Source organism: Erithacus rubecula, assembly GCF_903797595.1.
Source record: "Erithacus rubecula genome assembly, chromosome: 8".
NCBI lineage: Eukaryota > Metazoa > Chordata > Aves > Passeriformes > Muscicapidae > Erithacus > Erithacus rubecula.
Genome location: NC_136659.1, coordinates 20,627,581 through 20,641,361, shown reverse-complemented (window position 1 = coordinate 20,641,361; position 13,781 = coordinate 20,627,581). Strand labels below are relative to the sequence as shown.

General features: G+C 35.8%; 1 protein-coding gene across 1 annotated transcript in view; it reads right to left on the bottom strand.

Annotated features, from left to right (window-relative positions):
• KCNH7 (potassium voltage-gated channel subfamily H member 7) overlaps positions 1-13,781 on the bottom strand; it is a 204,496-nt gene that overhangs the window by 62,306 nt on the left and 128,409 nt on the right. Inside the window, exons 4-5 of the mRNA XM_079310429.1 lie at positions 8,523-8,951; positions 847-1,061 (exon numbers count right to left, since the gene is read on the bottom strand). Of these exons, the coding sequence (XP_079166555.1) occupies positions 847-1,061; positions 8,523-8,951 (644 nt within the window). The remainder of the gene's footprint in view (positions 1-846; positions 1,062-8,522; positions 8,952-13,781) is intronic.

The window sequence follows — 13,781 nt, the reverse complement described above, 5'->3', positions numbered from 1 at the left end:
TTCAGTTTGTCTGGGCATTTAAGGGCCAACCCTTGCTTACTAACTCCATAAAAGTTATTGAGGATACTGTCATCTCTTGGTATCTTTTTCAGTATGTTCCAGACTGCTAGCCTGTCCCAGTCACTCTCCATATAAACTGTAACACAGACATAATAATACTGAAATTATCTGAAAAGTTCTGTTGACTTCAGAGGGCACTGAATCTGTCTTATAGTGAAAAAATCTTAAATTAAATCTATCTTAAATTATTTCAGTTTTGTTTCATTTACATGGCTTGTCCACAAGATATATCATACATCCAGTCCAAAGGTATCTGCTTTTAATTTTGACAGCCTTATGGATGCACAGATGTGGAAAAGATACCCACATGAAAGAGTATAATGAAAAGACAAAGAACATGTAAAGAAATTATGAGATTTTACACTGGTACAGTCACCTACCATTTCTTTTCATGTTGTGCCTTACACTAATCAGCAATTCATACTGCTGAGAAAAAATTGCAAAGAATGAAACTAGCCTTTATGAATGACAGGGATCACTGAAATTAATGGTCTTATTTGGGACCCATGGTGCATACTACATTTCCTTTCCATTAAACAATAGAGAGCTGAAAAATTTTGTTTTTAGCAGTATCATCTAATGTTGTAGACTACCTCATCAGCAACTGAATTGAAGGTAAATTACATAGACTACCTCATCAGCAACTGAATTGAAGGTAAATTACATAATGTTTTAAAGCCTTCAAATTATACTGTAGATAGCCAAACCACTCATTAAAAGAATAAGAATCTATTGAATACACTAAAAAAAATTGAAAATGAACTAAAATAATGTGTATTACCTTACCTGTGTAACCTTCTCTGTTACATTGTGCGTTCGGTCTTTCACCTTAGGTGCAATAATTGCTTTCTCTGAAGAAGGAGGAGATGAAGATTTTTTTTCACTTTTGATATCTGAAAAGTTCAGTGTGAGTTGAGGAATTTTGTTGATTGTACTGTATTTGTTGAGATTCGAATCCGATGTGGATCCCAACAGACTTGACTTGATATGATTAAAAGGCCCTGAAAAATTGGAACACACATTTAGTATCTGGGAAATGAAGAAAAATAAATTATCATTAATGTTTAGGTGGGATATATTAAGAGGGTGATTAAAAACTATTTTTCTGTATACTTGTTGATAATAAAAGCAATCTACATTTTAAAAATAACTATTGCTAATAAGATTAAAATCTAATACTGGCTACAAATATGACATTTCCTTTACATATAACTCTCAATATTTTTTATAAAGTCGATGGATTCCAAATTGCATAATGCATCTATCCTTACTTGTTTTCATGTTACTGGGAATGCTGGTGTGCTCCTATTACAGTTCTGGCTGAATATAAAGACTATATGCTCATTTGTTTATAAGAGTGGAAATAGGACACATGATTATATAAGTGTGCCTGGAATTAGCAAAGGTCTATTATCACATCCCTACCTTGCCCATGCTTACATGATAATTCAAAGGAAACTTTTGACTCTCAAAATATGTTTCTTCAATTGTCATTGGTAACAAAATATTGGAAACTATAGGTATATTCATTGGTAGAATATTAATGGAGTATATATAACCTTCTTTTACTATTTGAGTGCCTCATGATAAAAGATACAGAATTTGCATACTTCATGAAGATACATATCCTTTATAATCATTATTTTTATTATTGGACAGAGTCTGAACAAGAAAGCAATATAAATGATAGGAATACTTGTTTTGCACTGTCATTATAAGGTTCATTAAGAAGAGAAAAGTATTCATTGCAAGATGTTGCTTTTGAGAACAATACTGCAAAAAAGAACTATAAAGATGTTTAGACAGTGAGAGCTAAATCCACTTTAGGGATTTAAGAAAACATTCAGGTCTTGCAGCCAGTAACAGTGTACATATAGTGTGGGATTGAAGGATATTTCTTAGCTCTACATGAGAACCTTAATTAAGATTGCCTTGATTCTATTAAGAGCAGCACTGTGATGCTTTTCTGTTTCTTGTTTTTGAGGTTTTCTTTTGTCTTCCTGAGAGGAAAACAAGAATGGGTATGTTGATTCAGGAACAGTCAATGGGATAGTATTTGGCCTATAGGGTAAATTGCGAAGTCAACAGTGGAACAGTTGCAATTTTGTTTGCAATATGAGAATGAATGAAATTCAAAGCAACCAGCTGCCTGGGGATGGCTGTGGGGAAATGCTCTATGCTGTGCTGAGTTTTTTCTTTTTTTTTTTTTTTTACAAAATTCTTTAAATGAGGGCTGATTTTCCTACATACCTGGCTTCAAATGCTTGCTGAAGAAGCAGATATTTATTTTTTTTTGGAAGCTTATAGGGATTTATACATGTTTTCTCTCTCCTAAAGTCATGAGAATTGTATGTTAATCTGGGCCAGAGATAGAAAATCTCTATTACTTCATTTTAAATTTTGCCAATGTGCAGAAAGGAATTTAAGATGACAAGGGAGGGCATGATGCTGTAGACTAAAAGTTTGGATGCAAAAAGGAATTTGTGCCTGAGTTCTCTAACCACTAAACTGCAGAACAGTCCTTCATTTTCTTCTAGTGTATTGCTTTGTGGAACAGCTTCATTGGAAAAGGGAAAAAAGTACAACCTTTCACCTGCAAGGAAGAGTAAAAATGCCTGGTACTAAGGACACCACCAAGGGATTGTGTTACTATACTTAAATGCCTTTTGGCCCAGGAGGGACCTGAATCTATCTTTCACATCATCTATATGAGTCTACTAAAAATTAATGTTCAACTATATCAGGACTCACAATCTCCTCAAAAATCAGTGAAGTGACTAATCTGGTTGGTGTGTGCTATTGTACATGTGGACTGCAGCTTTTCAGCCCTGCTTCCCTGTTAGTTTTAGCAATAGCTTCTGAGTATCAAATCATTTTAGATGTAAGCAGGATATCAAGTTGAAATCATTGTTCAGAGTAAAAAGATTCTTAATACTTTAAGAATTCAAAGGTAAGAGTAAACTTAAATAGCTTTGGCAAATCTGTGATTAGATAGTAGGCAAGATTTTGCTTTATTAGTAACTTTATAGATGTTTGAATTGCATTGAACTTTTAATATCTGGGATTTGTATCTTTTATCGCTTCCATTCTAAAGGGGATTACTCTCTTTTTTGCTACCTAATACTCATGCCCTAGAGCATGATATTAGGCTTAAGTTCATTGCACATGAAAATAAAACCTTGTTTCTTTTCTCCCACCTTATTTTACTTCAGAAACTGGTGAAATTGATAACAGCAATTGATTGAAACACAGTATTAGCTTGAGCTGGCTGACAGAAATTGAGCTGATACTGGACATCTAGTGGACCATTACTATACTGTCATAGAAGGAAGCAGAAAAGGAGGGCCATAACAAATCACAGTCACAATTGATACTAATTGGCACCCTGATTGACAGTTTCAACAGAGATAAGCAGAGAGAATGCCTCGCCTAAAACGAAGAATCTTTCAGGTTAAGTTTAAGCTCCCCATTTTTATGGTAGGATTTCAATGCCATTGCTTAGACAATGCATTGAGAAGTGATTTCACTCTCCTGAACTGCCAATTCATCATCTTTCACCAGCAGTAAATACATTTATAAAAGTTATTGCACAGCACAGAAACTGCATGTTTTTCCCCCAAGATTTTGCCAACATACACATGAAGCAAATGCAATGATTTTGTAGTCCACAAATTGTTTTACAGAATCTAGGTCATGCACTGCATGCAGTTTAGAGAGATTTTACCAGGTACACACACTTTTTGAATCATGCATGAAGTCACGAACCAGTTTTCCCACAGATACAAATATGGCAATTAAACTGAACAGTTTGGTAAGTAATCTTCAGAAATGGAGGAAGAAATTTATGGATTATGTTCAAATTGCATCTAAAACATGTAGCTCAATGCTGGCGAAAAAACCAGTTTTTTAATCGCACTGCACTAAATGTTATTTAAACATGAAATTGGCAATGAAGTTCATGCATGTACATTTTAATGCTACAGGAAGCTTGAAACCATACCCCCTGCCATCCAGGAGCGTGAAACTAGTTTTAAGGAGACAAAAGAGGAATAAGTGAAGATACTTCCACAAGGGTCCTGATTATCAGTTATTTAATTTTTGAGAGGGTTATCTGAAAACTAAGCACCTTGTAACGATGGTCATTTACTAATGTCCTCATACAATAACACATCCTTTTACAGATAAAACTCCTGGTATCTTCAACAGAAGTTTTAACTGCTTAAGGACTAAGTAGCCAATATGTTCTACCTCCCTCCCTCCCTTTCTTTTTTAGAATTAACAGATAATTAAGTCAACAGGCTGTTGAACTATGCCTTCACTTTTTCCAGTGATTCGTGATTAGTGCTTTGAGACAAGAGATACAGGAATAACTACATGTTTAACAAATATAATTTATGTAATACACCTAGCCCTAGAGAGGTCAACATGAGAATGTTGCATTTGAACATTTCATACAGCAGGCAAAGTAACATGCCAAAAAGTGTGGCTGATTGAGACATTGGAAGGTACAGTCTAGATGTATACTTTACCTTTGACATTGCGACCATTGTCTGGTTTTCAGCATAATAAAAGTGAAGAAAAAGAGAAAAAAAGACAACTAAAATCTACATCAGAAAAAGCAGAAAATGTGGCTTCAAAGTGTGTGTGGTTTAAATTGAAATATTGTTGCACCTCCTCGAGTGTATTATGAAGATTTTAAGGGAAGGTAAAGTCACTCTGACAATTGAGATACTGTGTAAAAGTGTTTGGAACAGATCAGGCCATAGGACTGGCTTTAGCTAACTTGTCTTAACAGAAACATTGTAAAATTCTTTCTGCAAAAGTCTGGCAGTGGATTGGAGAACAAAAGTTCCAGGAAGTTATTAGACCCCGCACAATTAAGAGAAGCTGAGGCAGAAGTGCAGGGTGGCTGCGTGGCGTGTGGGGCTGCACAGGAGGCCCAGCACAGAGCCCCAGGGCCCCCCTAGTCTAGCCTGCCTAGACTCACCTGAGGAGACTCTAACATGGCAGCAAACTATGCAATGCCCTTCTGAGTAAGTGCTGGAGAAAGACATACTTTAAACGTTTCTTCAGCTCTTAGGTGCCTTTCCACAGAGAAATGGCGGCAAAGCTTTCCGTCCTCACAGGCACACCTGGCCCTCAATCCTCTTGTGAGATCAAACCTTTCAGGGACAATATTATTACTGCAGTTGTTATCACTATTTTAAAGAAGCCACAAAGGTGCAGAGGTAGATGCCACGCTGGTTCCTGCGATAATTATGTGACCCACAAGCCACCATCCCTTTGTGCTGTGCCTGGCCGCGCCTCAGAGGGGTGTGAGGTGGGTCTGGCAGGGGACAGAGTCATGCTCCTGGACACCAGCTCTCAAACACGCTTTGGGCTCACACAGACATTCTCCTTGTTGTGCTGGGCGGTCAGGCCAGCCCTGAGGCTGAGGAGTTTGTGATCTGTCTGTCCCCAGCTGCCTGTGGCTGTGGAGAGCGGTCAGCCCTGCGCTGGACAGAGGCCTGCAGAGAGGCATGGCGGCGCCTCAGCTTGCCCAGCGCTGAGCAGGGACAGTGAGCTGGGCCCGCACCCGCCTCAGGGAGGGCGGCTATTCCTGCAGCCCAAGGCCTTCCTGTGCCAGGCACCTGTGGCAGTGCTGAGATCAGGCTGAGTTGGGCTCAAAAGCCTGCTGCTGTTTCAGAAGGATGCAGTGATCTTGCTGAGTCCATTTCCTGAGGACAATACCATTTCCAAAGAGTCCCTGGGAACTTGTACTGCCTGCAAAACCTGGACTGCTGGTGGTTAGAGGAGGCTGGCTTGGCTGCCTTTTGGGTGGTGAGTGTTCTTGCCCTGTTGCTTTTGCTGTCATATAGACAAATTTAGAATGGAATTAGATTCAGTGCACTGGAATTTAAAATCCTAAGCTGTCATTTTTACTGTAATGTCTTTTGGCATATAATGGGCACAGCGATAATAATTTTAAAGTGTTAGGCAACAAGGCTACATAAATTAATTTAACACATGAAGTAATTTCTATTCTCAATTGTATTGTATCAAAATTTGACTGCAGGTTAATTATTGTAGTTAATACTAAGCTAAGTAATGTTATTATCTTCTTTCAGAATTCTGCTTTACTGATTAAATTAATATTATTTGAACTGGCAAGGGTGGGAAAAAATTGAATTTTGACTTGCAATTGCAGATAGAGTAGTAATTTTTGAATGATTTGGGAAAAATCAAAGTAGAAATGGAATGGAAAAATATATTAAACCCTACGTTTTCTTTGGTAAGCGTTTAGCCCTTTGGCACTGTAGTTTACGTTTACTGGTTTTACTTAGGATTTTGCATTCTCCCTGTTCAGAATCTGCAAGCACAGAGAAGATAATTTGAACTGAATCTGGGTTGCCTAACTTGCATGGATAATTTTATGGAAATAATAGGGTTTTATGGCTCACCATTGAATTAGGCAATTTAGACTTGCTGGATAAATTTAAACATCTTTTCAGCATAAGGTGCCCAATTCTAACATGACTGTAAGCAGATGGCATCAAGGATGGTTACTAATTCTAATGCCTTTCTCTCTTCTGCTGAGTTTTTCTAGAATGACTATGTATGACATAAACTTAGGACCTGGTTCTCTACTGTTTTGTAGTTTATGCAGAGTGAAAACAGAGAAAGAGTGTTTTGTCTATTTCCACTGTAAATGATCTCATTGTGTGGGAGGCCTTAAGAATTTAATTGGATTATCAATTCCTCATAGTAAAATTTATTTTACTTAGCACTGAACATTTGAAGAAACTTTTTCCATAAAATGGAGATAGAAATTTTTGCTCCTCCATTCAGCAAGTACTAAATTATGTGGTGATTTATGCATCAGCTTTCTACCACTGTAATCAAAGACAGTACTCAAACTGATTTTTACTCATTTTCATAGAAGAAAATGAAAATTTTAATATTCTTCACTGGATGAAGAATAACTGTTTGGGAAGTACTATAATGAAAAATGTTCTGGAAAACAGAAATTGAAAACTGGATATTTTTTAACGTGTTTTGTTTGAAATATGAATTTAAATGCACAGGAAAGTTTAAACTAAGTTAAAGCTTATGAAATAGATCCAAGGGACATGCCAAAGTTCAACCTTGGAGATTTTTGCCTCCTGATTTTGAAAACTTGGCTTAATGTGACTATGAGCTATAAAAATGGTATGGTTTAGGATGGATTTAATTGAATTTTCAGGTTCATTTGAACTGAAAGAAAACCCCCATGGTCCAAAAAATCCAGAAATGAGAAAAAAAAGGACTTCTCTATTATATTTATTATGGGAAGAGTGATTGGAAGGAATGATTAGTTTTGCTATTCTACAAGTTAAACCGGGTGTCAGAGGAACATTCAGACTTTATAGTTTAGTAAATGTGTAGAAGCAAAGGGTTCTTGAGGTGAACTTTCCAAAAAGTGGAAGAACTTAATGAGATTTTACACTCATCATCAGCAAATAAGAGATAAACAAACCATCATTGAAAATGAAAATTATTTTTCCTGCTAATTTAAAAATCTATATACATTCTTCCATGGCACATTTTTTTTTGAATCTTAAATATTACCATATATTCCTTGTCATCTGGCCTAAATATAAAGGTATGTAATGCAAGTCACTAGACCATCAGTAGCTGTGAAAGCATTGCATCATGGCACTTTTCTTCAAAAGTCACCTTCAAAGGGACCTTCCAATTCACAGGTTTTCAAATCTCTGTTTGCTGTACTCTTTCCCAAGTTTCTTAAACTCCCTGTCCCCAAGAAGAAATCATGGACTCTCCATGGATTTAGGAGAGGCAATGAAAATTAAAAGAGAGGAAATAACTTTGTAGGTTTTGCTTGTTGCATGAATATTCTAGCACGAGGAGAAAATCACACTTAAATGAAGTTTACACTAAGCATTTCATCATTTCACTAAGTATTTCACTATTCATTACACAAAGCATCTCAATGGAGTTGCTGAGGATATTTTCTTCAGCATGAGAGAAAAAGCATGTCTCAGTGTTAGATCAGTGAATGTACAATCTGCACATTGCCTATGTAAGAGAAATAAACTTATCAGTCTGAAGTAGGATTTCATACAAAGACAATCTAATATATGAAAGTATAGAAGAAAATGGGGCATTCAATCATAATTTGATCACCTGATTTTTTCCCCCCAGACATAAATATTGCTTAAGGAATGCTGGCCCCAATATTTGCTATAACCCTATAGAGAAAATTGACACCATTATTCCATTAGTCTCCTTGGAAATGAAAACCAGTATTTAGTGTACATAAATCTGGCATATTTGGGCCCTTAATATTTTCAATGCATCTTCGAGTCACTATATTTAGTTGACTATATTTAGATTTGTTTGCAAAGTGATGATCATTACTATAAAATACTGAAAAAATGCCCTTTTTAGTACATCAAAGAACAGTGATTGGCTTTCTACCATACCTTCACTTGCATGGCGGTCCCTAAAAATGTTCTTGGGATGGACATTAAAGCCTTCAATGTCATGTACTGAAGAGGCTCTCCGTATGCTACAAATACTTTCCTTTGACCTGGAATGCGTTAGTGGATTGCTCGTCTGTATCATGTCAGGGTAAAGTCTGTCCCACTGCTGCTTAGGTGATGAGTGGTCAAGAGGTCCAGATATATTAACCAAAGGTGAGCATCTACTGTGTTGAATCAGTGCTTTTGTATCATCCACTTCAGAAGGACTGCAGCTTTCTTTCGTAGGTGATTTAAAGTGCTTCATTGCCACTGAGTCATCGCTGTGCTTTGATGAATCGATTATGACTGCATCAGGGTCTTCCTGGGGTAAGGATTGCTTTCTGTATGTTAGAAGTCTCAATCCAGGTAGCCGGAACCCAAAAAGCCTGCCTGCATGGAAATAGACAGAAACAGAAGAAAATAATGCACATTAATGTCTGGTCATTAAAATCAGCTTTTCTTCACTTACAATGAATGATAGGATCTATTCCTAATAAAGTAAAATGCTTAGTAATGGAATGTGTAAATATACAAATATAAATGAGTCCAAGTTTGTTATAGTTGGGTGTTAAAAAATTTCATAATTCAGGCAGACCTAAGTTTTTGAGCTTAGAATAGCAGCATTAATTCTAGAGCCTATTTTAAAAGCTATGAGGTTCAGATGGTCCTTTCTAAATTAAAAATCTATGTATCTGCAAAAGATTGCCAGAACATGTCTAACTACTTTGCTTAGTAGCTGTTATTCTGAAATAGATATTTGTAGATTCTATTATTAGTGGAACTCCATGTGCTTATAAATGTACTGCTGATATATGCATTTATTGGCTACAGGTTAAACAGGAAGATACCAGTGCTAATTTCTTGGCATAGAGGAATAAGCTGAATATCAGTTTTGCTACAGTCCTCTCCAGTACTTACATCCAATGATTAGATGAAACAATTTTAATGGGTTTAAAATGAAAAGTAAAGGATCAAAGTAAAGAAAAAAGAGCAACACAGCTGTCAAGCCTCACTTGCACCTACACAATGCAATTATTGTTTTCATTTGCATGGGATTCGCTGAGTTGGGCTTGGTGTGTTGGATGGCAGGGGAGACCATCCTGAGTGTGTGGAAAACCAGAACTTTGTGTAATGGTAAGAAATATCAGTAGCTGAGAGGAAGAGTATAATATGGTGCATAGAAAGAAACGACAGGGGAAGAATTGCAAAATTTACAGAATACCCTTCTAAAAAAAACAAACTTAAATAACAAATATTGTAAAGTTTTGTGTAATGCAACTCACAGATGAAGGCACAGAGACTTCAGATTTACAGAAAACATATTAAACAGTTTAGAAAAAGTAGTGCTAAAGAATGTTTAACAGAAGATAAGAATTAAATAATTGAAATGGGCAGGTGTCATTGTATAAATAGTCTGACTTATTTAATAACTTCTTGTATCTGATTGCTTTGCTACATAAGTGTTTTAAACAGTGAAGCTGGGTTAAGGAGTTCTGTTTGGGATAAGATTTTTTTTTTCCAGCCAGTTTAAATTGCCAGCATTTGTAGCTACCTAACATTTATTAATACTTGACATTGAACTCTATCATTCCATACTGACATGTTTTGAAATATTTCATATTTTTGAAATGTTTCTTTTATGCCTATGGCAGACAGTAATTGGAGAACAATAGATGATCCAACTTAATAATTTAGCATTTTAAATGGATGTGCTATATATTTAGAATTGAAAATGGAATTTTATTTTGAATTCCAAATGAATGAAGGTGAGAGTACCTTTCCCACTAAAACCTGTCTAAGAGCTAAAGCTGCTGATGACACCAAAGGTCCATCTAGCACACTGTTGGGTCTTGATCCTTTCCAATAGTGGATATATGAAGAAGGAGATTAGGAGTTACTACCTGTGTTATTTCTCTCAGTGAACATACTCAGTTTATAGATATCTGAATTTTGGAAATCTCCTGAGCTAGAAATTGTTTGTTCAAACCACAAACTGAGTGTTTGGTGTATGTTTCTTTTATAAATTTGTCTTAGGTTTTCTAAAAACGATTGTAGTTTGATCTGCAAAGCATTCTATAGGAAACAATTCCATAATTTGAGCATGTTTGTGAAAAAGTTCTTCCCTTTATTTGCTATACACTTGTTGTCTTGGGGAGGGTTCTAGTGCCTATAAGAAATATCTAGTAATTACCCCCTTTCTTCAGTCTCCAAATAGTGCCTATGTGTTTACAGTTTTTTGTGCATCTGCTGAATTGCTATTTGTATAACTCTTCTGAAAGCTGAAGAATGCTTGTGTAACTGTATTGTGGACATCTGAACATGCTTCTCACTCTTCTCAGTTTTTATTTCTAATGTAATCCTTTTTGACAATGGCTTGAGCTGCTCTGAGACTTAGGAATCAATGAAGTGACATAATCATTTTTTGTTTAGACTTCAGTTAGCTTCCTTATAGTTACCAATATTTCATTGAATTTTGGAATTCTTTTCCTAACTGTTAATTTTAGGTATTTTTACAACAGCTGAGAAATTTTATTGTTGATTAGTAATAGATAATTTAGTCTCTATTATTGTGTCTGCAAAAATTTCTCTTACTGTTTTATCAATTGGCAAGTCAGTATCCTTGCATAAGCCTTGTAATCTCAAGTAATAGTCTGAATAATTTTATGACATATGCAAACATTCTCACCTCATTGTTGGCACCTTTTCTAAAATCTAAGTAATAGAAAATTTATTATAAAAAACATAACCTGAAAGACTAGTAATAACATCCAAGTATTTAGAAATGTGGTGATTTGTTTCCACTTTTTTCCTCTACTTTAAAATATAAATCCATGTAATGATATTACTTTTTGTCCTTGAAAATTTTTGAAAAAGTTTGTTGAATTCGAAACATTTAGCATTGAATTTATCACTCTAGGCATATACACTGAAGAGTAAAATAGATAGAAATCTCTGTTATATAAACCAGAATCATGCATCTTTAAAACTGCATTTAAAGGTGCCATTTTTCAGTCTACACAGTGATATTCAGCAGAGTACACCTTGGGAGTGTGTACATTTCTTCTAACTTACTAGGTATGCTTGAACATTACAGCTGTTCATAGTTGAAATTACTGAAGAGGACATTAAAAAATTATTATTTTTAAATGCACATCGAATTGAGCTGTAAAGCAGCTTAAAAATAAATTTGGAAAGCTTATTGCATCCAAAGTGCAATAATACTATACTAATACTATAATTCTCTTTTTTCTCAATTACACTGAAATTCTTAAAAACACCATTCATAAGGATTTCTGGCATTAGACACTGTTCAGTGCTTTTTGTTGGCACTCTATTTTAGTCATATTCATGGTGCTGCAGATGGTCTTTTCTGCCTCACCACGTTAATATGACCACGTTATCCTGCATTACTGATTTAGCTGTCTAACTGCAGTTCAGCTGGAAAGAATACTCAGTGAGAATTTTGTTTTTTGCTAAGACTTTTGGGCATGAAATAGAAAGCTTAGATGAGCAGCTTTTTGCTTTCTTCTATACACTGTAACAAATAGTTTCAAACCCTATTTCCTGCTTTTTAATTTGAATATTCTTAAGAGAAGGAATATTGCTATTCTTCAGTGAACAGGTAATGAGCTACACGCTGTGTTGGACATTCATCTCTCTCCTGTAGCTGAAGTTATCAGAGGCCCCATTCAGAATTTGTGTGGTTTACTGAGCTGAGATGAGCAAGGAAGTGTAATAACACAATTTGTCATGAAACAAAATTCATTCAGGCCTCTGGCCTTCTGTCCCAGTATAGACTACAAGTGCCAGTGGAAGCTTTCCTGGCATCCTGCATATGGGGTGAAATCTTTTGTTTGGTAATGGAAAACCCCTGCTTTGTGTAAGTATGATGTCAGAGCAGATGGATCTTGGCTTAGAATACTTAAACACATTTCAGATGCAGACACTATTTACTACAAATCCTGAGATAATGTTACACCAAAATCCTTATGTTTTATTAAAGACTAGATTGCCAAATTCTTGTTAATGCTGAGTCAGAGATTTGTATAATTGTGTCTTCCTAAGAGCAATTGTGGAAAGCAGTTGAGTCTGAGTCACAATTCCAGACTTACATTCTACCTCCTCCTTTCAAACCTTGCTTTACTGAATAAGTAATTTGAAGATGAGTTGATCTCTTGGTTGTACTTATTCTCTGTGCCATCTCAGCTGTTAAAGACTCTTCTAAACTGTTTGGAGATAGAATTATCTCCAAAGTCTCAAACTCAAACTGACTTTTCTTATGTTGTGGAAACCTTTTCTCAATTCTGTCTCATATTTTAGGAGATCAAAGGAGAAGACTTAGACTTCATGGAAAGAAAATATTTATATTAATAGTTTTGGGAAAAAATGCAGGGAAAATCCTGCCTTGATAAGAAAAATTAATATCCTTGTTTTCCCATATGTATTGAGATAAGAAGTGCTGACATTAATAGAAAATTGCTATTCCTAAACACCGAATACAATCATATGGAATTTGTGTCAGGAAAAATAAAGAAAACCCAATGAAAATTAGTTCCCAAAAGACCTGTGAACAGCTACAATCATGGTTAAATATTCCCTGCCTCATCAATACAAAATGGGGGATTCCAGCAAAAATATCTGAATAAGGACTTCTTTTGTAACTCAATACACTTGCATGGGTAGTGGTTCTTGTGTCTGTTCTGTGTAAACATTTTGTAAAAAGGAAGGGAAATTATATTTGGCCTGCATGTGGCCTTGATACAGTGAAGGCATTCCCCAAATTTCTAATGATGAAATGTATATTTACGTACAAGACACAGTGGCTAAGTCAGAGAAATGCCTGCAACTGGACAGTTTAACTTCTCTACAATTTCTTTAGTGGTCTCTGCGTAGTGGAAGATGCTGTCTTATTTCCCAAAGTTTGTTTAGCACATATCAGTGATAATCCTGCAATCCTATCCCAAACACTGCAGAAGGGTAATCCTAAGAGATGGCAACTGAAAAGTTGTGATGGCTCCTGAAAGAGTTGCTCAGCCTGTTTTTATAGCACCACTAGTAGTACTGTTATTTTCATGCTGATGTAAAGCAGTTATCCAAACTTCAGAATGTGAAAGAAAAGGAAAAAATACTAGCTGGTCTCAGGTTCCCTGGCTGGCAGCTAGATTTAGTCTATTTGTCTCAACCTTCCCTAGATTTAGATTTTCCAAAATCAAATCAAAG